The sequence below is a fragment of the Stegostoma tigrinum genome, chromosome 19, assembly GCF_030684315.1.
Source record: "Stegostoma tigrinum isolate sSteTig4 chromosome 19, sSteTig4.hap1, whole genome shotgun sequence".
NCBI classification, from domain to species: domain Eukaryota; kingdom Metazoa; phylum Chordata; class Chondrichthyes; order Orectolobiformes; family Stegostomatidae; genus Stegostoma; species Stegostoma tigrinum.
This window is the reverse complement of record NC_081372.1, coordinates 57,154,781-57,182,355: the sequence shown is the minus strand read 5'-3', so window position 1 is coordinate 57,182,355 and position 27,575 is coordinate 57,154,781. Positions and strand designations below refer to the sequence as shown.

General features: G+C 48.7%; 1 protein-coding gene across 5 annotated transcripts in view; it reads left to right on the top strand.

Annotated features, from left to right (window-relative positions):
• The window catches only part of LOC125461596 (myosin light chain kinase 2, skeletal/cardiac muscle-like), a 63,605-nt gene continuing 36,030 nt past the window's right edge, over positions 1-27,575 (top strand). Inside the window, exons 1-5 of one of the 5 annotated variants that reach the window (XM_059652865.1) lie at positions 1-319; positions 6,516-6,573; positions 9,685-10,558; positions 15,490-15,881; positions 21,797-21,902. In XM_059652865.1, the coding sequence (XP_059508848.1) occupies positions 6,525-6,573; positions 9,685-10,558; positions 15,490-15,881; positions 21,797-21,902 (1,421 nt within the window). In that variant the 5' untranslated portion in view covers positions 1-319; positions 6,516-6,524. Of the gene's footprint in view, positions 443-5,803; positions 5,884-6,515; positions 6,574-9,684; positions 10,559-15,489; positions 15,882-21,796; positions 21,903-27,575 lie in introns of those variants that run through there. The other 4 variants (XM_059652868.1, XM_059652867.1, XM_059652866.1 and 1 more) reach the window with 4 other exon arrangements.

The following is a 27,575-nucleotide window of genomic DNA, read 5'->3' as shown; positions in this document are numbered from 1 at the left end:
AAAGCTGGGCATAGAGAAGAAGAAGGTTCCCTGCCTATCGCCAGAGAGAGGAGGGCCATAGGCCTGACCCAGCCAGCAAAAGGAGTGGGAGGGTGGAGAAATCCTGTTGTTGCACCTGAGGATCTCTGTTGGGATCTATATCGATTATTGTGCAGCCTGGTGCAAGTGTAGCAGCAAGATGACTGCAGGATAGGTCCTACTGACTTTCAAAGGCGAGAGCACTAGCTCAGGAGACAGAGGAATGACATAAATCCGAATCTGACAACATAGAGCCTGGAGGGAGTGTTTCCTGCAATCGGCTCCCCACAGCATCAACAAGGTACAATGTAGCAACCAGGGGAGAGCGCAATGGTGTTCATTAACATATGGGTAAGGGAGAAGCCCGAGCTGCTTCACAGCACAGAACTGATGAAGAGGTTCCTGTCGGGTGGGACTGTGGAAAGTGAGGACAGAACTTTAATTAAACAGGGGAAACATTTTATTAGCTCTGAGTGACAGTAATGTAAGTTTCTGAGACAGACTTTACACACTCAGAGTGACTAGAACAGAACAAATGATCAGATGTCTCAAGCTAGTGGTTGGCGCTATAATCAGAATTCACACTCCGACAGTGCGACGCTCCCTCAGCACTGACCGTCCGACAGTGCGACACTCCCTCAGCATTGACCCTCCAACAGTGCGACACTCCCTCAGCACTGACCGTCCGACAGTGCGACACTCCCTCAGCACTGACCGTCCGACAGTGCGACACTCCCTCAGCACTGACCGTCCGACAGTGCGGCACTCCCTCAGCACTGACCGTCCGACAGTGCGACACTCCCTCAGCACTGACCGTCCGACAGTGCGGCACTCCCTCAGCACTGACCGTCCGACAGTGCGACACTCCCTCAGCACTGACCGTCTGACAGTGCGACACTCCCTCAGCACTGACCCTCCGACAGTGTGGCGCTCCCTCAGCACTGATCCTCTGACAGTGTGGTGCTCCCTCAGCACTGACCCTCTGACAGTGTGGTGCTCCCTCAGCACTGACCCTCCAACAGTGCGGCGCTCCCTCAGCACTGACCGTCCGACAGTGCGGCACTCCCTCAGCACTGACCGTCCGACAGTGCGACACTCCCTCAGCACTGACCTTCCGACAGTGCAGCGCTCTCTCAGCACTGGCCCTCTGACAGCGTGGCCCTCCCTCAAACACTGACCCTCCGACAGTGCCCACTCCCTCAGCACTGACCCTCCGACAGTGTGGCACTCCCTCAGCACTGACCTTCCGACAGTGCAGCGCTCCCTCAGTACTGACCCTCCGACAGTGCCCACTCCCTCAGCACTGACCGTCCGACAGTGCGACACTCCCTCAGCACTGACCCTCCGACAGTGCCCACTCCCTCAGCACTGACCCTCCGACAGTGCGGCACTCCCTCAGCACTGACCGTCCGACAGTGCGGCGCTCCCTCAGCACTGACCGTCCGACAGTGCGGCACTCCCTCAGCACTGACCCTCCGACAGTGCGGCGCTCCCTCAGCACTGACCGTCCGACAGTGCGACACTCCCTCAGCACTGACCTTCCGACAGTGCAGCGCTCTCTCAGCACTGGCCCTCTGACAGCGTGGCCCTCCCTCAAACACTGACCCTCCGACAGTGCCCACTCCCTCAGCACTGACCCTCCGACAGTGTGGCACTCCCTCAGCGCTGACCTTCCGACAGTGCAGCGCTCCCTCAGTACTGACCCTCCGACAGTGCCCACTCCCTCAGCACTGACCGTCCGACAGTGCAACACTCCCTCAGCACTGACCCTCTGACAGTGCGGAGCTCCCTCAGCACTGACCCTCTGACAGTGCGTCACTCCCTCAGCACTGACCCTCTGACAGTGCTGTATTGCCTCAGCACTGACCCTCTGACAGTGCGTCACTCCCTCAGTACTGACCCTCCGACAGTGCGTCACTCCCTCAGTACTGACCCTCTGACAGTGCGACTCTCCCTCAGCACCGACCCTCTGACAGTGCTGTATTGCCTCAGCACTGCACTTGATTGTGTGTCCAAGAATTTGAAGCAGATATAAAGTCGGAAATATTATGATCTGTTTGGTGAGTGATTGAGGAGACTCTACAGTGAATTTCATGAGGGGACTGTAACTTTTGAATTAGTCCATGTGTTCCCCTACTGTCACGTAGGGACAGATAGGAGTGCAGTGAAACGTTTCTCTTTTGTGTTTGAGATGAATCAACTATCAGGTCCTATAATTAGAGCTGGTTTATTTTTCAAACAATCAGCTTGCAACTGATTACAGAGGCACGGAATTGAGGCTTGGCCGTTACCATCCCCCAGATTTAAAATAAGCACTCTGTCCAATTTGAAATATTTTGTTTTCCAAAGTTGTATAGGGAATAATCTTAGATTAATTCCTGTCATGTGAATGGGATGAACATTTCATGTCCATTGTGGACAGTTCCAAACAGGAATGCGTTGTATGTTGTCTCATTCCAGTGGGTAGTTACGAATAATTGGAGTGTGAGCCCAGAGCCAGACTGGGCAGTGACAGCAGGAGCTCCTTTTGAAATGACATTGATGCACCAGTTAGGTTACAACAACAAAGATTCAACAGCTTTATGGTCACGTCGCCTCTCTGGCTCTCAAACTCACACTGGGCTCACACTGCAGACTCAAACGTACCTCTTGTCCCAGTATCTCCAGATGTAGTCTCTTTTCAGATCCTGTTTTAATCTGTTCCCATGTAGCGTCTGGTGCTATTTTGTGTGGTGCATGATGCTATATAAATTCTGAGTTGTTGTTTGAATGGGACTCACCAACAGGGGGCAGGTCTCACCTCATCATGTTGTGTTGAATCAGGAAGCTGTGAGCACAGTTGTGGAGATACATTGACAGCAGTGCATTCGAGCTACACACCCTGAACAGTATTGAAACCTTGGATAGCAAAGTGTGGAGCTGGATGAACACAGCAGGCCAAGCAGCATCTCCGGACCATGAAAGCTTTTGTGCTCCTGAGATGCTGCTTGGCCTGTTGTGTGCATCCAGCTCCAAACTTTGCTATCTTGGATTCTCCAGCATCTGCAGTTCCCATTATCTCTCTTGAAATCTTGGAGCCTTTTTAACTCTTCCTCTGGGATCTATATTCAGCTCAACAGTGCTGCAAGGTTACAGAAAGCAGTCACATTCCCCACAGCTGGGATAGGCACTCCATCCGTAACAATATTAATCTGTCCCTCAGTTCGTCCAATCCCGCTGAGGCAGAACCAAGAAAAATGTGAACCAGATAACTTCAGGTTCAGGTTTCAGCCACTGGGGGACAAGTTCCCCTCCTGTGCGCAGCTGAGAAGTCCTTACTGGTATTTCAAATTACATGTGCACATTATTTATACAACCACACATTTGTTTACTTTTAAAAGTGGTGTAGGTATTGCTGGCTGGGCCCAGCATTTATTGCCTGTCCCTAGTTGCCCCCTTGAGAAGGTGGTGGTGAGCTGCCTTCTTGAACAGCTGCAGCCCCCCTGCTGTGGGTTGACCCACAATACTGTTAAGGAGGGAATTCCAGGATTTTGTCCCAGCGACGGTGAAAGAACAGTGAAATATTTCCAAGTCAGGATGGTGAGTGGCTTCAAGGGGAATTGCCAGGAGCTGGTGTTCCCATGTATCTGCTGCCCTTGTCCTTCTGCATGGAAGTGGGTCGTGCGTTTGGAAGATTCTGTCAAAGGAGTGTTGGTGAATTTCTGCAGTGCATCTTGTCGATAGTACACACTGCTGCTACTGAGCATCGGTGGTGGAGAGAGTGAATGCTTGTGGATGTAGTGCCAATCAAGCTGCTGCTTTGTCCTGGATGGTGTTGAGCTTCTTGAGTGTTGTTGGAGCTGCACCCATCCAGGGCAGTGGGGAGTATTCCATCACATTCTTGACTTGTGCCTTGGAGATGGTGGAGAGGCTTTGAGGTTTCAGGAGGTGAGTTATTCACCGCAGTATTCCTAGTTCCTAGCCTCTGGCCTGCACTTGTGACCGCTGTGTTTATATGGCAAGTCCAGGTCATTGTAACCCCCAGGATGTTGATAGTGGGGGATTCACTGATGGTGATGCTGTTGAATGCCAAGAGGTGATTGTTAGATTGTCTGTTATTGAAGAAGACCACTGTCTCCCACTTGTCAGCTCTAAGTCTGGATATTGTCCAGATCTTGTTGCATGTGAACATGGACTGCTTCAGTATCTGGGGAGTCACGGATGGTGCTGAACATTGTGCAATCATTGGCGAACATCTCCACTTCTGACCTTATGATGGAGGGAAGGTCATTGATGAAGCAGCCGAAGATGCTTGGGCCTAGAGCACTACCCTGAGGGACTCCTGCAGAAAAGCCCTGGAGCTGGGATGATTGATCTCCAACAACCACAATCATCTTCCTACGTGTCAGCTATGGCTACACACAGCAGAGAGTTTGAACCCTGATACCCATCGATTCCAGTTTTGCCAGGGTTCCTTGATGCCACACTTGATCCAATGCAGCCTTGATGCCAAGGGCTGTCACTCTCACCTCTCTGGAACTCAGCTCTCTTATCTATGTTTGAACCGAGGCTGCAATGAGGTTATGGGCCATTAAGACCTGACCAGCTCGATCAGTGGTCCTGCTGCCGAGCCACTCTTCCCCTTCCCAGTGTACATTTTGTGTCCTTGCCACCCTCAGTGCTTCCCCTAGGTGTTGTTCAACATTGAGGAGTATTGATTCATCAGCTGACGGAGGACTGTACATGGTAATCAGCAGGAAGTTTCCTTGCCCATGATTAACCTAAAGCCATGAGACTTCACGGGGTCCAGAGTCAATGTTGAGAGCTCCCAGAGCAACTCCCTCCTGTATCCCACTGTGCTGCCACCTCTGCTGGGCCCTGATCTGCTGGTGGGACAGGCCATATCCAGGGATGGTGATGGTGGTGTCTGGGATATTGTAAGGTACGATTCTGTGAGTATGACTGTATCAGGCTGTTGCTTGACTAGTCTGTGAGACAGCTCTCCCAGTGTTGGCACTAACCCCAAGATGTTAGTGAGGAGGACTTTGCAGGGTTGACAGGGCTGTTTTTGCCGTTTTTTTCTGGTGCGTAGGTCAATGCCGGGTGATCCATTCTGTTCCATTTCTTTGTTGTGTTTCAGAGGGCAATGAAGAGTAAAGTGTTACTAAAGTTCTGGAGTCATATACAAGGCTGAAATTGCTCATGAGTCACAGTCTCACTGATGTGATGTGATCCAGGAGAATATTGAGAAATTCTTCACCCTCAGTGATGTTCAGAGCATCAGAGTGACCGAGAGAAACAACCCAAATCCAGACAATCTGCTGAATCTGCTCTGTGTGTCATTGATGGCAGCTGATGCCCTTGAGGTTCCTTTTTTATATATAATTCAATCGCAATAAGAGAGCATCACCAACCAGGCTGGCATTTATTGGCCCATCTCTAATGCCCAGAGGAGCATGTAAGAGCTAATCTCATCTCCAAAAGTGATGGTCCAGCTGATCTCTACTCATGGCCTTTGAGGAGGGAATCTTTGGCTGCATGATCGGAATGATCAGCTCGAATTCCCAAAGCTCCCTAAATATATCCGGAATCAGGCAGGGCCATGCCCTCTCCCCACATCGCTCCTGGGCTGTGTCCTGGATCGAGGTGTAAAACACGAGAGACAGTGCCAGCATTCTGATCTGAAGCCTGGATTTTCATGCCCCTGTCATTGTTGGAGCAGAGACATTTAAGGTTTAAGTCAGTGGGTGCGCTCCTATTCCTGGATTCCAGCCCCATTTCAGCAACTGCTCAGCTGTTTGATAACACATCAATGGCAAAAATGAAGACTGCATGCCGAGTGAGGCAGCAATGCTAAACTGTTGCTGATAGCACTTTTACAAATGTGTAAGTAACATATGGATATTGGTGAGGCCTGTTCTGAAGTACTGCGTCCAGTTCTGGCCTCCCTGTTTTAGGAGGGATATTATTAAGTTGGAGAGGGCTCAGAAGAGATTTACCGGGATGTTGCCGGGAATGGAGGGTTTGAGTTACATTGAGGAGCTGGATAGACTGGGGCTTCTTCACTGGTGCGTAGGAGGCCGAGGAGTGACCTTGTAGAAATTTATTAAAGCATGAGGGATACAGACGAGGAGAATGGCAGCTGTCTTTCCCCTAGGGTGGGTGATTTTAAGACGAGGGGGCACATTTTTTAAGGTGAGAGGAGAATGATTTAAAAAATGACACGAGGGGCAATTTTTTTACTCAGAGCAGTTCATGTGTGGAATGAACTGGCAGAGGAAGTGGTGGGTGTAGCTACAGTTACAACATTAAAAGACATTAGGATAGGTACATAAATGGGAAAGATTTGGTGGGATATGGGCTCGGAGCAGGCAGACGGGACTAGTTTAGTTTGGGATTATGGTTGGCACGGACTGGTTGGACACAGGAGTCTGCTTCCATGCTATATGACTCTGTTTTGAAACAATATCCTTGCCCTGATGGGAACTGATGCTTTCTCTTTCTCATTTCCCATTCAGTGAGGCAAAATGGAAACCCGAAATGAAACTGCAGCAAAGACACAATCACACGGCCAAGGTAATTGCTGCTCGTGGAGTTAGGCGCTGAGATCTCTTATCTCAGGTCAACAGGTTAAAGTTCACATTACATCGGCTCCACCCATTCTGCTGACGTCACATGCAGTGGGGACACCTCGAGCTTTCAGAGGGAGCTGCTGGATTTGTCGCAGCTCCATAAGGTGCTCGGAATGAAAGCTGACCGAATGGCGTCGTACCAAAAGCTATCAATCTCCCTGTTATTGAAGAGCAGCCTCTTCTGTTGATACTCTCCATTGGTGTATCCTCTATCACTGATCACTAGATAGGCCCAAGGCAGAGACAGAGACAGAGGAGGATTGGTGTAATGGACCACGTCAAGCACCCCTTAACCACCGACTGGCTGGCAGAGGTGCCACATACCAGGGTTTACAAGGCAACCACTTCACCATCACCATAACCAGTTTCTTCCAACTCAATCCTGGAGTGTCCAGGCAAGTCGAGACGAGTGAGAGTGTAATGTTATAGAGCCAATGCACAGGCACAGGCCCTTCAGCCCATCATACCCGGGCTTGCTCTGCTGGAGCAATCCAAACCGAGCCCAATGCCCTGTGCTTCCATATCGGTTCCAGCTTCAAATACCGATCAGATCAGCCCAGGAAGGATCCAAAAGATTCAGCCGCAGCCGTTCCCTGGGATAAATTATCCCAGTTGCAGCCCACACCACATTCACTGTGAAGGATAGTCTGTTCCTCTCCTTCCTCATTCTCTTTGCAGTGATGATAATGGAATGATCTCTCATTATGGAAACCCTAACCAGAGGCAATAACCTCTCCATCTCCTCCTGAACAAAAACTTCATTGTTAAAATCCTGACCAACGCTCCACTGAAATCCGGGAGATTCAGTCACTGTGTAAAGTGAACATGTTATTCCCAAATGGAATATCACCTCTTTTATGTTGAAACTATCAACTGATTTTATCAAAGAAACATTGGACAAACCTATGCTTAAAAACAGACCCATGTGATTACAATAGGAGTTTTGATATCTGTTCACGGCAACTGGAATACTCACTCCAGCTCACTCCCCATTTAACCAGGATCACTCACTCCAACTCACTCCCCATTTAACCAGGATCACTCACTCCAACTCACTCCCCATTTAACCAGGATCACTCACTCCAGCACACTCTCCATTTAATCCAGATCACTCTCTCCAGATCACTCCCCATTTAATCCTGATCACTCTCTCCAGCTCACTCCTCATTTAACCCAGATCACTCTCTCCAATTCACTCCCCATTTAATCAGGATCACTCACTCCAGCTCACTCCCCATTTAATCAGGATCACTCACTCCAGCTCACTCCCCATTTAATCAGGATCATTCACTCCAGCTCACTCCTTATTTGTCAGTTTCTAGCTGATTTAATTCTTTATTCTACGTAGTTACGCCATCATCCCTGGTTCAGAAAAAGTGATGGGTCTTAGATTTCATCTTTACCGTAGATCAAGTATCAATAATTGTGCCGAAATTCTCACACACTTTGAGGTGACCAGTGTTCTTCATGGCTGCACATTGTCAACACTGCACCTAAACAATTGTGCTATTGTCACTCAATATAACCATCTGTTCCACTTCGTACTTTAGATGTGTGACTGACCACAAATCCCAGAAAATGCATGTTTATTGTATCTTCCCTTCATTGTTTAAATCTCGCAGTTTGATCATTTTGATTTATTCCCAAGACATGGACATCACAGGTCGGGCCCAGCATTCATTGCCTGTCCCTAGTTGCCCCCTTGAGAAGGTGGGGGTGAGCTGCCTTCTTGATCCACTGCAGTCCATGTGCTGTAGGTTGACTCACAATGCCCTTAGAGAGGGATTTTGACCCAGGGACACTGAAGTAATAGTGTTGTATTTCCAAATCAGGAGTGGCTTGCAGGGGAACTTGTAGGTGGTGGTGTTCCCATGTATCTGCTGCCCATGTCCTTCTAGACAGAAGTGGCCATGGGTTTGGAAGGCACTACCTAGAGATAATAGAATACCTACAGTGTGGAATCAAGCCATTCAGCCCATCGAGTCCATATCAACCCTCTAAACAGCATCCCTCCCTGACCCTATTTCTGTAACCCTGCAATTTCCAGGGCCAATCCACCTAACCTGCACATCTTTGCACTGTGGGAGGAAACCGGAGAACCCGGAGGAAACCCACGCAGACACAGGGAGAATGTGAAAAACCCAAACACATAGTTGCCTGAGGGTGGAGTCAAACCTGGGTGAGGCAACAGCGCTAACCACTGGGCTATCGCGCTGTCCTGGATATTTGGTGAATTTCTGCAGTGCATCTTGTCGATAGTACACACTGCTTCTACTGAGCGTCTGTGGTGGAGGGAGTGGATGTTTGTGGATGTGGTGCCAATCAAGCGGCTGCTTTGTCCTGGATGGTGTCGAGCTTCTTGAGTGTTGTTGGGGCTGCACCCATCCAGGCAAGTGGGGAGTATTCCATCACACTCCTGACTTGTGCCTTGGAGATGGTGGGCAGGCTTTGGGGATTCAGGAGGTGAGTTGCTTGCTACAGTATTCCTAGCTGAGGGTTAGGACAAAGCATTTCTTGAACATAGGGTCCTGGGCCCCTGAAGGAGCATCTAGCAATAGTGAAGTGATTTAAAAGTCACAGATGTATTGATCTAGTGCTGCTTGATAGCACAGTTGATAGCCCTTTCCATCATATTCCTGATGATCATGAGGAGACTGATGGGGCGGGAATTGGCCCAGTTGGATTAGCCCAGCTTTTTATGTATAGGACATACGTGGGCAATTTTCCACATTGTTGGCTAGATACCAGTGTTGTAATTGGACTGGAACAGCTTGGCCAGGGGAGCGGCAAGTTCTGGAGCACCAGTCCTCAGTACTATTGCCAGAATGTGGTCAGGGCCCATAGTGTTTGCAGTGTCCAGTGTCTCCAACTGTTTGTTTGCTATCACATGCAATGATTATCTCATGAGGTTTGCTCTTCAAAGACATTATACTCTCCTTTGAATGTGTAGGAAGGGTTGAATGGAGTGGAAGCTGAGTTTATTGACAGAGCTACACTGGGAATTGCCAGTGAGCGAAATGTGTCTCAATGCTGTGCCTTGTGTTTTCCAATGCAGATACCTCGACTGAACAGGAGACCTTAAAATCGAGCCATAAACGGTGTGAAAGTCTCGCGGAAGTGACAGATCAGAGCCACAAGAGTACGGGGACTACACTTGGAGGAAGCATCAAGGTCTCTGTACAACAGGGAGTGCTCCCACCTGAAGCAGACAATTCACAGTTTCAGGAGCTGGTGGATTCCCAGGCTCCACACGGGCCTGGCCTTCATCAGGAACACAGCCCAGAGGAACCCATCGATGTGAGCTTGGACCCAGCGAAAGACCTTCCTGAGAAATGCAGCCCAAAGAATCCTATCGATGTGAGCTTGGACCCAGCGATAGACCTTCCTGAGAAATGCAGCCCAGAGAATCCCATCGATGTGAGCTTGGACCCAGCGATAGACCTCCCCGAGGAATGCAGCCCAGAGAATCCCATCGATGTGAGCTTGGACCCAGTGATAGGCCTTCCTGAGGAATGCAGGCCAGAGACTCCCATTGATGTGAGCTTGGACTCAACGATAGACCTTCTTGAGGAATGCAGCCCAGAGAATCCCATTGATGTGAGCTTGGACTCAACGATAGACCTTCCTGAGGAATGCAGCCCAGAGACTCCCATCAATGTGAGCTTGGACTCAACGATAGACCTTCCTGAGGAATGCAGTCTAGAGAATCCTATCGATGTGAGTTTGGACCCAGCCAGGGACCTGGGTGAGGAGAGACACTGTGAGCTCATTGTGAACAGTGAGCATATCTTTGAGGAACCCACTGGATTGGGCCATAATGAAGCTGGATGTGACTCAAGGAGAGGCCTGGCAGTGGATACAGCTCTGATAACATCTCCAGAAGACCCAGGCTCCCAGCACAGCAATGGCTGTCCCCCCTCAGTCCACAGGTAACACTGCATGTCCAAACCCCTGGCTGGCTAGGCAGACAGCTCCAGCAGGGGGCAGACAGGGGCAGATAGGAGCAGGTGAGGAGGGGCAGGGACAAGTGGGGGTAGTGGGAGTGGTCAAGGACACAGTGGGAGGAGCCGGGGAAGTGCCTGCTTGGGCAAAGTGGCTAGGAGCTGAGGGGTATATAGTTGAGGAGATGGCAGGGTGTGTTTTGGGGGATGAGGGCAGGAACGTTGGGAATTGAGGGACCATGAGGTGGATGTTGGGGGTCTTGGAGGGAAAGCAGGAGTGTTTTGAGATATAGCTGAAGGAAATAGGATGGAGGGGCTGTTGGTAAGGGAGGCAAGGAGGTTGTTTGTCAGTTGAGGAGGTCGGGCGTGAATGAGGTTATTGAGTGGTCATTGTGGATGGGGTGTAGCGAGGTATATCTTTCTATTCCAGTTGTGAGAGTATCAACATTGTGGGAATGTCCAACTGATTGAAACTCCAGGTATCACGTTTGGACCCTGATGCACACAGCCCTGATAAAATGGAACTGCACCAGGTACAGTTTGAGCTAGCTCTCCCTCTCCCTCCCTGTCTCTATGTTGGACATTAGCTGGTAACATTAGGACACCTGCAATCTGGCTCTGCCCTCACTATCCCTCCTGGACTATACCTTTGCCTCTGTGGGTGGTCACACTGAACTCTCCACTACTGAGTCTCAGATGAGCTTTGCTTTCCTTAGAACTGGCTTAGCCCAGCCTTCAACACATTCACCATTGACGCAGCCACAAGCACCTGGGGCAGAGGCAACTCTGCAGTCAATGGGTATCGGGGGGAAACACTCCGGTGGTTGGAATTATACCTGACACATGGGAAGATGGTTGTGGTTGTGGAAGGTCAGTCATCCCAGCTCCAGGACATCTCTGCAGGAGTTCCTCAGGGTGATGTCACAGGCCCAACCATCTTCAGCTGCTTCAACATGTCCTTCCCTCCATCGTAAGGCCAGAAGTGGGGATATTCACTGATGATTGCACAATGTTCAGCACCATCCGTGACTCCTCAGATACTGAAGCAGTCCGTGTTCACATGCAACAAGATCTGACAATATCCACCTTCGGGCTGACAAGTGGCAAGTGACATTCATGCCACACAAATGCCAGGCTATGCCCATCACCAATAAGAGACAATCTAACCACTGTCCCTTGACATTCAATGGTGTTACCATCGCTGAATCCCCCACTGTCTACATCCTGGGGGTTACCATTGACCAGAAACTCAACTGGACTCACCGCATTAACAGAGTGGTTACGAGAGAAGGCCAGAAGCTGGGAATATTGTGGTGAGTAACTCACCTCCTGGCTCCCCAAAGCCTGTCCACCATCTACAAGGCACAAGTCAGGAATGTGATGGAATACTCCCCATTTGCCTGGATGGGTGCAGCTCCAACAACACTTGAGAAGCTTGACACCATCCAGGACAAAGCAGCCGCTTGACTGGCACCACATCCAAAAACATCCCACTCCCCCCACCACCGACACTCAGTAGCAACAGTGTGTACTATCTGCAAGATTCACTGCAGAAATTCACCAAAGATCCTCACACAGCGCCTTCCAAAGTGTGGGTGGGTGAGTGAGTGAGTCAGTGGGTCAGTGGGTGAATGAGTGGGTGAGTGAGTCAGTGGGTCAGTGAGTGAGTTGATGAGTGGGTGAGTGAGTGAGTGGATCAGTGGGTGAATGAATGGGTCAGTGAGTGAGTGAGTGGGTGAGTGAGTGAGTGAGTGGGTCAGTGAGTGGGTGAGTGAGTGGCTCAGTGAGTGAGTGAATGAGTGAGTGAGTAAGTGGGTGAGTGAGTGGCTCAGTGAGTGAGTGAGTGAGTGAGTGAGTAAGTGGGTGAGTGAGTGGGTCAGTGAGTGAGTTGGGGAGTGGGTGAGTGAATGAGTGAGTGAATGGATCAGTGAGTGAGTGAGTGAGGTGGGTACTTAGTTTGGGAGATAGTTGGGTCAAAGCGGTCACGCTGATGATTGGAGGATTGCCTGGGTGGAGGGTTTTGGGGGGAGTGCTGGGTGTGTGGCAAGGCGTCATTGAGGTGCATTAGGATGCTTGAGGGCTGGGTTGTAGGCTCTGTCCGCGTTGCTGGCTCCATCCTGAGTAAAGTGGGTCTTAAAGGGACCAGCAACTCCTGGGTAAGGATCAGGGTGGGCCCCACATATCTGCAGCAACACTCAAAAACAGCCCCATTCTTTCCAATCATTCCTTCTCACTGAATTTCTCCTCCTTGGAATCATTCCTGTAAACCTCTATTGCAGTCTCTCCAATGCCTTCATATCCTTCCGAAAATACATTGTTTGGAACCATAAACAAGACGCCAAGCTGAGGTCTAACCAGTGTGCTAGAGAACTTCAGCATAACCTTCCTGTTGCAGTACACTTGATCTTGGTAAGGTTGAGGATTCTGATGAAGGGCCTAGGCCCGAAACGTCAGCTTTTAGAACGTAGAACGTAGAAAAGTACAGCACAGTACAGGCCCTTTGGCCCATGATGTTGTGCCATGGAATAATCCTAATCCAAAAATAAAATAACCTAACCTACATTCCCCTCAATTCACTGCTGTCCATGTGCATGTCCAGCAGTCGCTTAAATGTCACTAATGACTCCGCTTCCACGACTACCATTGGTAAACTATTCCATGCGCTCACAACTCTCTGGGTGAAGAGCCTCCCTCTGATGTCTCCTCTATACCTTCCTTCTAACACCTTAAAACTATGACCCCTCATGGCAGTCAATCCTGCCCTCGGGAAAAGCCTCTGGCTATCGACTCTATCCATGCCTCTCATTACCTTGTACACCTCGATCAGGTCACCTCTCTTCCTCCTTCTCTCCAGAGAGAAAAGTCCAAGCTCAGTCAACCTCTCCTCATAAGACAAGCCCTCCAGTCCAGGCAGCATCCTGGTAAACCTCCTTTGCACCCTCTCCAAAGCCTCCACATCTTTCCTATAATAGGGCGACCAGAACTGGACACAATATTCCAAGTGTGGTCTCACCAGGGTTTTGTAGAGCTGCAGTATAACCTCACGGCTCTTAAACTCGATCCTCCTGTTAATGAAAGCCAAAACACCATATGCTTTCTTAACAACCTTATCCACCTGGGTGGCAACTTTGAGGGAATATGCACTTGAACACCAAGATCCCGCTGTTCCTCCACACTGCCGAGAATCCTGCCTTTAATCCTATATTCAGCATTTAAGTTCGACCTTCCAAAATGCATCACTTCGCATTTATCCAGGTTGAACTCCATCTGCCATTTCTCAGCCCAGCTCTGCATACTGTCAATGTCTCGCTGAAGCCTGCAATAGCCCTCGATACTATCAACGGCAGCTCCAACCTTTGTGTCATCAGCAAACATACTAACCCACCCCTCAACCTCCTCATCCAAGTCACTTATAAAAACTGCAAAGATTAGGGGCCCAAGAACAGAGCCCTGTGGGACACCACTCAGCACTGACCAGGCAGATTACTTACCATCTACAACCACTATCTGCCTACTGTCAGCCAACCAATTCTGAATCCAGACAGCCAAATCACCCTGTATCCCATACCTCCTGACTTTATGAATGAGCCTGCCATGGGGAACCTTATCAAATGCCTTGCTGAGGTCCATGTACACCACATCCACTGCTCGACACTCGTCAACATGTCTTGTGACTTCCTCAAAGAGCTCAATAAGATTTGTAAGGCATGACCTGCCCCTCACAAAGCCATGCTGACTCCCTTTAATCACGCTATGCTTTTCCAAATAGTCATAAATCCTATCCCTCAGAATTCTTTCCAAAACTTTGCTGACCACAGGCGTAAGACTGACTGGTCTGTAATTTCCAGGGATTTCCCTATTCCCTTTCTTGAAAAGAGGAACAACAGTTGCCTCGCTCCAATCTTCCAGTATGACTCCCGTGGAGAGTGAGGAAGCAAAGATCTTCGCCAGCGGCTTAGCAACCTCCTTTCTCGCTTGCCGGAGCAGCCTAGGATAAATCTAGTCTGGCCCTGGGGACTTATCAATCTTAGTGTTTGCCAAAATTTCCAGCATATCAACTTCCTCAATCTTGATCTGATCAAGCCTGTTTTCCTGCTCCTCAAAGTTCTCATTCACAACAAGGTCCCTTTCCTTAGTGAAAACCGAAGCAAAAAACTCATTTAGGGCTTCCCCTATCTGCTCAGACACCACGCACAAATTCCCTACGCTATCCCTGATCGGCCCGACCTTCTCCCTGATCATTCTCTTATTTCTCATGAATGAGTAAAATGCCTTTGTTTTCTCCCTAATCCTTCCTGCCAAGCCTTTTTTGTGCTCCCACCTGGCCCTCCTCAGTCCACCTGGCACTCCTCAGTGCTCCTAGTTGTGCTCCTAACTTGCTACTTGGCCTGCTGTGTTCATCCAGCTCCACACTTTGTTATCTGAGGATTCTGAATGTTTTATTGCGAGCTCTCTCCACTTGTCCTGGCATCTTCAATGAGTTAAGAATTTTTATTTTTGAACCAGTTGATTTCTGTGGTACTCAGTCAAATGTCATTTGAAAGTTTATACGAGGAATGTCAATGGATCAACTTCACCCGAGCTCTCTGAATTTACTTTGTCAAAGAGGTCTCTTAAATCAGTCAGCAGGATTTGTCCTTAACCTGTGTTCCCGGCCGTTGAGCCACGTTCTAATTTTGTCCCAGATTAATGTCCCATCACTTGGCATTATGTTGACGGACCTCCAGTGAGCACAGCTATCTCTTTCTGCTTTATTTAGCCAGATTCCCATTCTCTGGCACCAGCCTCAGTGTGGCAGGGCGACGGTGATCAGAGTGTCTCCATGTCAATGTTTAGCTGTCCTCTGCTGTTCACGTCTCTGTTGTGCCGTCCACCCATGTATTCTGAGACCGTTCTTTGGTTTCTTCTCTTTCCCACAGCAGCCATGAAGAGGGAGTGCCTGAGAGTGCCGCATCGATAGCAGATGGAGTGGCGGTGGGCACCGGCCTGACCAGTGACGGACCTGACCTGTGTGCAGAGGCTCGGAGACTGGGAACAGTGCGGAGTCCTACTGACTCCCCTCCCCAACGTCCCGATACGTCCCAGCACCAGGCTGGGGGTGGGGAGCACGGCTTCCTTGCAGAGCCCGGAGCTGGAGGAAGCAGGCCGGTACTGAGCGCCGATGTCCCCCAGACTGAAGGAGGAGCTTCAAAGGATATGAAGGAGGGTACAGAGAGTGAAGGGGCAACTGTCAGCACAGCTCCCTGGTGCCAGGAGGAGCAAGCTGCAGTGCAGGGCAGCACTGGTGAAGACAACGCGATCAAAGTCATTGGTAAGGATCAATGTTTGTTCATGGATCTCAGATACAAGGTCCCCATTCGCACACACCGATCCAAACTGAGATAACCTGGAGTCCGTACACTGTTACACCAGGTTATATACAGAGTTTTCAAGTTTATAGAGCACAGAAAGAGGGCCTTTGGCCCATCAGGTCTCGGTACATCATTACATCATCAATCTATTCTAATCCCAATGTCCAGCATTTGGCCTTGTAACCTTATACACTATCTGCCCATCGAAATACTTCTTACATATCCTGAGGGTTCTGAGGTCTTCCAGCCTCTCAGGCAGTAAGTTCTATATACTCACACGCCAGTCCGCGAAAATGTTTTCCTCAAATCCCCTCTAAACCTGCTGCTCCTGATCTTGTGCCCCCTAATTACTGACACCCTTTTACAAAGGCAAAACATTTCTCACTGTGGCCCTCAGAACATTGTACACCACAATCTGATTATCCAGGTCCTTCCCTGCTCAAAGCTTATTGTGAGACGGTAAGAACTGCCGATGCTGGAGTCAGAGATAACACAGTGTGGAGCTGGAGGAACACAGCAAGCCCGGGCAGCATCAGAGGAGCAGGAAGGCTGACGTTTCGGGTTGGGACCCTTCTGCAGAAATGAAGTCAACTTTGTTGCTCCTCAGATGCTGCCTGGCCTGGCTGTGTTCCTCCAGACTGTGTCGTCCCCAGCATCGTGTTATGGGTTATGGGGATAAGGCAGGAACAGGATACTAGCGGTGGATGGTCAGCCATGATCATAAAAAATGGTGGTGCGGGCTGGAAGGGCCGAATGGCCTACTCCAGCACCTAATGTCTATTGTCTATTGTCTATTGTGTTGCTCTCTGTACAGCTGTGATGCTCCATCTCAGGCAACATCCGGTCGCACATCCAGAGTAATCACATCTTCCCTCTAGTGTGGGGATTGGAACTGCACACAGCAGTTATATACAGCTCCAAAGCTGCCACTTTGATCTATTATTTAATGCCTTGACTAATAAAAGCAGGCCTTCTTAATCACATTATTGACCAGCCCTAATGCCCTCAAGGATCTATAGGCACACCAAGGCCCCTCTGATCCTCTGTACCTCTGAGGGTCCTACCATTCAGTGTGTACTCCAATACTCAGTTATTCAGACAAAAATGAATTGCCTCGCAAATTTCATGTTTAAATTCCATTTCCCACACAAGTCCCTTGGAGCAGCCAGCCCATATTAGCCTGCACTCTGAGGGTTCCCTCTTCATCGCTGAGTGGGACACCAAGGCAGAGCCCGAGAATGTAAGGAGAGTGGATTTTATGGAGGATATGAATGGTGCTACAGCAACGCAGTCTCACTCCTCGTTGCGATGTTCCAAGGTTCTGATGAACAGTGACTTTCATTGAGTCTGACTGTACAGGATACCATTCAGACCATCTCCAAAGTGCTAGCTCCTTGGAAAAATTGAGCCGACTCGACTCAGTCCCCTTCTTGTTTCCCACTGCCATTGGGTGCATTTGATTGAATGTGATTGGCTGCGATGCTTGCGTTTTTAAGAGAGGTGATCTCTGATCCAGTCACTGTCCAATAACAGCAGTCCTGATGGGAAACTACAGCAAAGCAAGCAGTTATTGCCAGATTAGGAACCCTTGTTAAATTAAAAACGCCAATTTTCACAATCTGTTTTCAATGGCCTCTTCGAAAGGAACCACTCCAGGTAATTCCACAAAATGTGAAATATGTTCCTTTCTCCACCACCCTTCAAAACTTAAAAGTCCTCTCCAATCAATATTTAATACGCAGCATCTCCATAACAGGGAAAACCAATGGGATTTCTTGATCTGAAGGAGTTCCTGCCACGGGAGGACATTAAACAGAGGAATGTTGGGAACAGGATCTTTTGGTTTACAAGCAGTTTCACACTGAACTGCCCTGGCAAGGTATAAAGTATCTCATTGGTGGCAGATGGAGTTTAATCTGAAATACGTGAGATATTGCATTTTGGTAGAACAAACAAAGTTATTCAGTTAAAGGTAGGGTATTGGGTAATGTTGTAGAACAGACGGACCTCAGGGTGTAGGTGCGTAATTCTCTGACGTTTGTGTCACGGGGATGTTAAGAAGGTATTTAACACACTAGCCTTCATTGCTCAGACCTTTCTGTCAAGGGTTGGGATGTCATGTGAGATTGTACAGGACGTTGTTGAGGCCTCTTCAGGAGTACTGTGTGCAGCTCTGTTTGCCCTGTCATAGGAAGGATGTTACTAAATTGAAGATGCTTCAGAAGAGGTTTACCAGGATATTGGAGGGTTTGGGTTATGAGGAGAGGCTGGATAGGCTGGGACTTTTTTCCACTGGCGTGCAGGAGCTAGAGATTTGTGAAATCATTAGGAGCATAGATAAGGTGAATGCCAGGTGCCTGTTCCCTAGGATGGGGGATTTTGAGACGAGGGGGCATATTTTTAAGGACTTAGGAGAAAGATTTAATAAAAGACATAAGGGCAAATTTTTTTTACACAGAGTGATTCATGTTTGGAATGAGCTTCCAGAGGAAGTGATGGGTACAGACACAGTTACAACGTTTAAAAGACATTTGGAGGGATGGGGCGAGGGGAAGGCAGGTGGGGCTAGTTTAGTTTGGGATTATGGTCAGCATGGACTGGTTGGACTGAAGGCTCTGTTTCAGTGCTGTTTGGCTCAATGACTGTTGTGGTTCAAGAAAGCAGCTCACCATCAGCTCTGTAGGGATGGTTAGGGCTGAGTAATAATCGATGAGATTAACTGACCAGCATGCAAAGGCGTGATCCACTGCAATCTGCCACAATTACACTGCGGTTTGGCCAAATGCTGCCCTCAGGTCAGCTGGGCATCAGATTTTTTCGTTTGACTCCCCGTCTGACGAGGGAATGGATTCTGAAGCCAAGGATTTTGAAAAGTGTGCAGCTGAGAGGTGCTGACTGACTTTAGTGATTAACCCAGTTTACACTTGGCCGTGGTTTCACACGGAACTAATTATCATGGAAATGACAGATGAGATTTGCTGATTAAATTGGATCGGTGTTTTTTGAAATGTAGGTGAACGAGAGGTGACTCTGCTGAAACGTGCAAGATTGGAATGGGAATTAATAGGGTTGACATTGAGAGTAGGAGGCAGGAATAATTCACTGACAAAACAGTTGGCACTGCACGACAAAATGGAGGAGCAATGGGACAAGTAAAGAAACAAGCAATGGGTCCGAAGTTAGCATGATTGGCAGAAATGATCGAAACCAGAAGCTGCAAGTGGGAAAGATGAAAACAAGAGTAAGTCTGAAACATGTAAAGAATGAGGAAGCAGAATCGGGGCAGAGATTACAGCGTGGAATTGGTCACAGAGTGGTAAAGTCATACAGCACAGAAACAGACCCTTCAGCCCAACTCATCCATGCTGACCAGATATCCTACATAAACCTAATCCCAGTTACCCAGCATTTGGCCCATATCTCTCTCAATGTTTCCTATTCATGTACCCATCCAGATGCCTTTTAAATATTGTCATTGTACCAGCCCCCACCACTTCCTCCAGCAACGCATTCCATACACGCACCACCCTCTGTGTGAAAAAGTTACTCCTTAGGTCCCTTTTAAATCTTTTCCCTCTCACCTTAAATCTGTGCCCTCTAGTTTTGGACTCTCCCACCCCAGGAAAATGGTCTTGTCTATTCGCCCTATCCATGCCCCTCGTGATTTTATACACCTCTATAAGGTCACCCCTCAGCCTCTGATGCTCCAGGAAAATAGTCCCAGTCTATCCAGCCTCTCCACATAGCTCAAACCCTCTAAACCTGATAACATCCTTGTAAATCTTTTTCGAGCCCTATCAAGTTTCATAATATCCTTCCTACAGCAGGGAGACCAGAATGGCACATAGTGTTCCAAAAGCGGCCGAACTCATGTCCTGTACAGCTGCAGCATGACAATCCAACTCCCATACTCAATGCACTGACTAATAAAGGCAAACATACCAAGTACCTTCTTCACTATCCTGTCTACCAGCGACTCCACTCTCAAGGAACTATGGGCCTGCACTCCAAGGTCACTTTGTTCCGCAACACTCCCCAGGAGCTTGTCATTAAGTGTATAAGTCCTGCCCAATTTGCCTTTCCGAAATGCAGCATCTCATGTTTGTCTAGATTAGGCTCAATCTGCTATTCAGACTGAGAGGCTTCATGTCCAACAGGATGATGAGGTGCCAATCCCTGAGCTTACATTGTGTTTGACTGGCACACTGTAGGACAGAGAGATCAGTGTTAGAGTGAGATAGAGAATTAAACACCAGGTTACTAGTGTCACATCTACAGGTCAAATCAAGCTGTTTAGTTGCATTTCTAAGCTTGCCACATGATCTCTGCCTGTGATCAGTCAATAGGTGTGGAACTGGAAAAGTACAGCAGGTCAGAGAGCAGCCGAGGAGCAGGAAAATCAATGGCTTGGGTCAAAACCCTTCAGCCCGAAACGTTGACTTCCCTGCTCCTCGGATGCTGTCTGACCTGCTGTGCTTTTCCAGCTCTACATCTATTGATTCTGGCTTCCAACATCTGCAGTCCTTACTGTCAAATCTTTTCTCCATTTAATCTCTCCTGTCTTACACCTGTCTCCGAGCTCCGCTTGCCCGCTTTCCCTATCTCTGTCGCTTCTCAATCGAAGCCTATACTGTTTCTGGTGAAAGGTCATGACTCGAAGCAATAACTCTGTTTCTCTCTCCACAGATGCTGAGCTTTTCCAGTGTTTTCTGTTTTCAGTTCAGATTCCCAACACCTGCAGCATATTGGTTTTGTATGCATGAAAGAGAAAATGCATTGACACACACTTAGAGTTTTTTCTTTGGAGGACATAGTCAATAGAGCGGATAACAGGGAACTTGTAGATGTAGCATTGATAATGGGAACTGCAGATGCTGGAGAATCCAAGATAATAAAATGTGAGGCTGGATGAACACAGCAGGCCCAGCAGCATCTCAGGAGCACAAAAGCTGACGTTTCGGGCCTAGACCCTTCATCAGAGGGTCCCTTTACCCACAAGGGCCACATCCAGCTCCCTCTTGAAAATATCGAACAAACTCGCCCCAACAGCTTCCTGTGGGACAGAAATCCACAGGATCACAACTCTCTGCGTGAAGAAATTCTTCCTCATCTCAGTCCTGAATGGCTAACCCCTTATGCTTAGTCTGTAACCCCTAGTTTTGGACTTCCCCAACATCAGGAACATTTTTCCCACATCTGGTCTGGGCAGTTCCACCAGGATTTTGTATGTTTCTATGAGATTCCCACCCTCATCCGTCTAAATTCCAGTGAGTACAGGGCCAGTTGACCCAGTATGCCAGTCCTACCATCCCAGGAATCTTCCCTGGGCTCACTCAATAGCAAGAAGGTCCTTCCTCAGATATATTAGCGGGGATAGAGGCTTGGACAATGGACAGGAAGCAGATAGTGCTGATGAGTTAAAAGACTATTGTCATTGAAGGTGCTGCCAGGAGAGGTGGTGGCGGCAGATTCAATGACAACATGAACGAGGCATCAAGACAGACATGAATAGCCAGAGAACAGAGGGATACATAGCATTGAAGCAAAAGGATTGTACTTTCAAAGCGTGGCATGTTAGGGCAACATTGGTGGGCCGAAGGGGCCTGTTCCTGTGCTGCGGAGGCGTTAGTTTTCTCTCTGTAATTGTGCCAAGCCCAGGGATTGAAGGGTCACCCTTTGGAAGTTGTGTGGCTGCCTGGGAATGATCATTGCTGCACAAGAAGCAGTTGGCACCTCCCTGGAAGCTCACAGCAATGGCAACTGGTGTCACCAGAACTCATGCCAGGCAAGGGCTGCCGCCAACCACAGTCCTGCCTGAGATGCTAACAGCACTGCCCCGTGGTGATGAGTGACGCTGTCCCTGTACTGCCTACAGATGACAGACCACCACAACCCGCTCCGTTTGAACATCGCTGTGTGTCATTTCGAACAGGACCAGTGAGGAGCTTCTACCAGTATAACCTCAGCGAGGTACTCGGAGGGTAAGTGCCAGAGCGAAACGTAACCAAGGCAGCAACAGGCACAAAAACAGGCAGAAATTAAATGATCAAAAGACAAAAAGTGAACATGAATGAGGCTGAACGGACAGAGAGGGAGGGGTATGTGAGAACTCACACAGAACATTCATATAAAACTGAGAAAAGGCAGGGTTAGAGAGAGACTGTAGTGTACAATGTTGAAAATAGGATTAGTGTCAGGATGTAACAGTGAGGATTAGTGTCAGTGTGTAACACCGAGGGATAGTGTCAGTGTGTAACAGTGAGGGTTAGTGTCAGTGTGTAACAGTGAGGGTTAGTGTCAGTGTGTGACAGTGAGGGTTAGTGTCAGTGTGTGACAGTGAGGGATAGTGTCAGTGTGTGACAGTGAGTGTTAATGTCAGTGTGTGACAGTGAGGGTTAGTGTCGGTGTGTGACAGTGAGGGATAGTGTCAGTGTGTAACAGTGAGTGTTAGTATCAGTGTGTGACAGTGAGGGATAGTGTCAGTGTGCAACAGTGAGTGTTAGTGTCAGTGTGCAACAGTGAGTGTTAGTGTCAGTGTCTGACAGTGAGGGATAGTGTCTGTGTGTGACAGCGAGGGATAGTGTCTGTGTGTAACAGTGAGGGTTAGTATCAGTGTGTGACAGTGAGGGATAGTGTCAGTGTGTGACAGTGAGGGTTAGTGTCAGTGTGTGACAGTGAGGGTTAGTGTCAGTGTGTAACAGTGAGTGTTAGTGTCAGTGTGTGACAGTGAGGGATAGTGTCAGTGTGTGACAGTGAGTGTTAATGTCAGTGTGTGACAGTGAGGGTTAGTGTCGGTGTGTGACAGTGAGGGATAGTGTCAGTGTGTAACAGTGAGTGTTAGTATCAGTGTGTGACAGTGAGGGATAGTGTCAGTGTGCAACAGTGAGTGTTAGTGTCAGTGTGCAACAGTGAGTGTTAGTGTCAGTGTCTGACAGTGAGGGATAGTGTCTGTGTGTGACAGCGAGGGATAGTGTCTGTGTGTAACAGTGAGGGTTAGTATCAGTGTGTGACAGTGAGGGATAGTGTCAGTGTGTGACAGTGAGGGTTAGTGTCAGTGTGTGACAGTGAGGGTTAGTGTCAGTGTGTAACAGTGAGTGTTAGTGTCAGTGTGTAACAGTGAGGTTTAGTGTCAGTGTGTGACAGTGAGGGATAGTGTCAGTGTGTGACAGTGAGGGTTAGTGTCAGTGTGTGACAGTGAGGTTTAGTGTCAGTGTGTGACAGTGAGGGTTAGTGTCAGTGTGTGACAGTGAGGGATAGTGTCAGTGTGTAACAGTGAGTGTTAGTGTCAGTGTGTGACAGCGAGGGATAGTGTCAGTGTGTAACAGTGAGGGATAGTGTCAGTGTGTGACAGTGAGGGATAGTGTCAGTGTGTAACAGCGAGGGATAGTGACAGTGTGTTATGGTGAGGGATAGTGTCAGTGTGTAACAGTGAGGGATAGTGTCAGTGTGTAACAGTGAGGGATAGTGTCAGTGTGTGACAGTGAGTGTTAGTGTCAGTGTGTGACAGTGAGGGATAGTGTCAGTGGGTGACAGTGAGTGTTAATGTCAGTGTGTGACAGTGAGGGTTAGTGTCGGTGTGTGACAGTGAGGGATAGTGTCAGTGTGTAACAGTGAGTGTTAGTATCAGTGTGTGACAGTGAGGGATAGTGTCAGTGTGCAACAGTGAGTGTTAGTGTCAGTGTGCAACAGTGAGTGTTAGTGTCAGTGTCTGACAGTGAGGGATAGTGTCTGTGTGTGACAGCGAGGGATAGTGTCTGTGTGTAACAGTGAGGGTTAGTATCAGTGTGTGACAGTGAGGGATAGTGTCAGTGTGTGACAGTGAGGGTTAGTGTCAGTGTGTAACAGTGAGTGTTAGTGTCAGTGTGTAACAGTGAGGTTTAGTGTCAGTGTGTGACAGTGAGGGATAGTGTCAGTGTGTGACAGTGAGGGTTAGTGTCAGTGTGTGACAGTGAGGTTTAGTGTCAGTGTGTGACAGTGAGGGTTAGTGTCAGTGTGTGACAGTGAGGGATAGTGTCAGTGTGTAACAGTGAGTGTTAGTGTCAGTGTGTGACAGCGAGGGATAGTGTCAGTGTGTAACAGTGAGGGATAGTGTCAGTGTGTGACAGCGAGGGATAGTGTCAGTGTGTAACAGCGAGGGATAGTGTCAGTGTGTTATGGTGAGGGATAGTGTCAGTGTGTAACAGTGAGGGATAGTGTCAGTGTGTGACAGTGAGTGTTAGTGTCAGTGTGTGACAGTGAGGGATAGTGTCAGTGTGTGACAGCGAGGGATAGTGTCAGTGTCTGACAGTGAGGGATAGTGTCAGTGTGTGACAGCGAGGGATAGTGTCAGTGTGTAACAGTGAGGGATAGTGTCAGTGTGTGACAGTGAGGGTTAGTGTCAGTGTGTAACAGCGAGGGATAGTGTCAGTGTGTGACAGTGAGGGATAGTGTCAGTGTGTAACAGCGAGGGATAGTGTCAGTGTGTGACAGTGAGGGATAGTGTCAGTGTGTAACAGTGAGGGATAGTGTCAGTGTGTGACAGTGAGGGATAGTGTCAGTGTGTAACAGTGAGGGATAGTGTCAGTGTATGACAGTGAGGGTTAGTGTCAGTGTGTGACAGTGAGGGATAGTGTCAGTGTGTGACAGTGAGGGTTAGTGTCAGTGTGTGACAGTGAGGGATAGTGTCAGTGTGTGACAGTGAGGGTTAGTGTCAGTGTGTAACAGTGAGGGATAGTGTCAGTGTGTAACAGTGAGTGTTAGTGTCAGTGTGTGACAGTGAGGGATAGTGTCAGTGTGTAACAGTGAGGGATAGTGTCAGTGTGTGACAGTGAGGGTTAGTGTCAGTGTGTAACAGTGAGGGATAGTGTCAGTGTGTAACAGCGAGGGATAGTGTCAGTGTGTGACAGTGAGGGATAGTGTCAGTGTGTAACAGTGAGGGATAGTGTCAGTGTGTGACAGTGAGGGTTAGTGTCAGTGTGTGACAGTGAGGGATAGTGTCAGTGTGTGACAGTGAGGGTTAGTGTCAGTGTGTAACAGTGAGGGATAGTGTCAGTGTGTAACAGTGAGTGTTAGTGTCAGTGTGTGACAGTGAGGGATAGTGTCAGTGTGTGACAGTGAGGGTTAGTGTCAGTGTGTGACAGTGAGGGATAGTGTCAGTGTGTAACAGCGAGGGTTAGTGTCAGTGTGTTATGGTGAGGGATAGTGTCAGTGTGTAACAGCGAGGGATAGTGTCAGTGTGTAACAGTGAGGGTTAGTGTCAGTGTGTAACAGCGAGGGTTAGTGTCAGTGTGTGACAGTGAGGTTTAGTGTCAGTGTGTAACAGCGAGGGATAGTGTCAGTGTGTGACAGTGAGGGTTAGTGTCAGTGTGTAACAGCGAGGGTTAGTGTCAGTGTGTGACAGTGAGGTTTAGTGTCAGTGTGTAACAGCGAGGGATAGTGTCAGTGTGTAACAGTGAGGGATAGTGTCAGTGTGTGACAGTGAGGGTTAGTGTCAGTGTGTAACAGTGAGGGATAGTGTCAGTGTGTGACAGTGAGGGATAGTGTCAGTGTGTTATGGCGAGGGATAGTGTCAGTGTGTAACAGTGAGGGATAGTGTCAGTGTGTAACAGCGAGGGATAGTGTCAGTGTGTGCCAGTGAGGGATAGTGTCAGTGTGTGACAGTGAGGTTTAGTGTCAGTGTGTTATGGTGAGGGATACTGTCAGTGTGTAACAGCGAGGGTTAGTGTCAGTGTGTGACAGTGAGGTTTAGTGTCAGTGTGTAACAGCGAGGGATAGTGTCAGTGCGTAACAGCGAGGGATAGTGTCAGTGTGTGACAGTGAGTGTTAGTGTCAGTGTGTAACAGTGAGGGTTAGTGTCAGTGTGTAACAGCGAGGGATAGTGTCAGTCTGTGACAGTGAGGGATAGTGTCAGTGTGTTATGGTGAGGGATAGTGTCAGTGTGTAACAGCGAGGGATAGTGTCAGTGTGTAACAGTGAGGGTTAGTGTCAGTGTGTGACAGTGAGGGTTAGTGTCAGTGTGTGACAGTGAGGGATAGTGTCAGTGTGTAACAGCGAGGGATAGTGTCAGTGTGTAACAGTGAGGGATAGTGTCAGTGTGTGACAGTGAGGGTTAGTGTCAGTGTGTGACAGTGAGGGATAGTGTCAGTGTGTAACAGTGAGTGTTAGTGTCAGTGTGTGACAGTGAGGGTTAGTGTCAGTGTGTAACAGTGAGGGATAGTGTCGGTGTGTGACAGTGAGGGATAGTGTCAGTGTGTAACAGTGAGGGATAGTGTCGGTGTGTGACAGTGAGGGATAGTGTCAGTGTGTAACAGTGAGGGATAGTGTCAGTGTGTGACAGTGAGGGATAGTGTCAGTGTGTAACAGTGAGGGATAGTGTCAGTGTGTGACAGTGAGGGTTAGTGTCAGTGTGTGACAGTGAGGGATAGTGTCAGTGTCTGACAGTGAGGGATAGTGTCGGTGTGTGACAGTGAGGGTTAGTGTCAGTGTGTGACAGTGAGGGATAGTGTCAGTGTGTAACAGTGAGTGTTAGTGTCAGTGTGTGACAGTGAGCAGTAGTGTCAGTGTGTAACAGTGAGTGTTAGTGTCAGTGTGTAATGGTGAGGGATAGTGTCAGTGTGTTATGGTGAGGGATAGTGTCAGTGTGTAACAGCGAGGGATAGTGTCAGTGTGTGACAGTGAGGGTTAGTGTCAGTGTGTGACAGTGAGGGATAGTGTCAGTGTGTAACAGCGAGGGATAGTGTCAGTGTGTAACAGTGAGGGTTAGTGTCAGTGTGTGACAGTGAGGGATAGTGTCGGTGTGGAACAGTGAGGGTTAGTGTCAGTGTGTAACAGCGAGGGATAGTGTCAGTGTGTAACAGTGAGGGTTAGTGTCAGTGTGTGACAGTGAGGGATAGTGTCAGTGTGTGACAGTGAGGGTTAGTGTCAGTGTGTAACAGTGAGTGTTAGTGTCAGTGTGTAACAGTGAGGGATAGTGTCGGTGTGTAACAGTGAGTGTTAGTGTCAGTGTGTAACAGTGAGGATTAGTGTTAGTGTGTAACAGCGAGGGATAGTGTCAGTGTGTAACAGCGAGGGTTAGTGTCAGTGTGTGACAGTGAGGGTTAGTGTCAGTGTGTAACAGTGAGTGTTAGTGTCAGTGTGTAACAGTGAGGGATAGTGTCAGTGTGTGACAGTGAGGGATAGTGTCAGTGTGTGACAGTGAGGGTTAGTGTCAGTGTGTAACAGTGAGGGTTAGTGTCAGTGTGTAACAGCGAGGGATAGTGTCAGTGTGTAACAGTGAGGGATAGTGTCAGTGTGTGACAGTGAGGGATAGTGTCAGTGTGTGACAGTGAGGGTTAGTGTCAGTGTGTAACAGTGAGTGTTAGTGTCAGTGTGTAACAGTGAGGGATAGTGTCGGTGTGTGACAGTGAGGGATAGTGTCAGTGTGTAACAGTGAGGGATAGTGTCGGTGTGTGACAGTGAGGGATAGTGTCAGTGTGTAACAGTGAGGGATAGTGTCAGTGTGTGACAGTGAGGGATAGTGTCAGTGTGTAACAGTGAGGGATAGTGTCAGTGTGTGACAGTGAGGGTTAGTGTCAGTGTGTGACAGTGAGGGATAGTGTCAGTGTCTGACAGTGAGGGATAGTGTCGGTGTGTGACAGTGAGGGTTAGTGTCAGTGTGTGACAGTGAGGGATAGTGT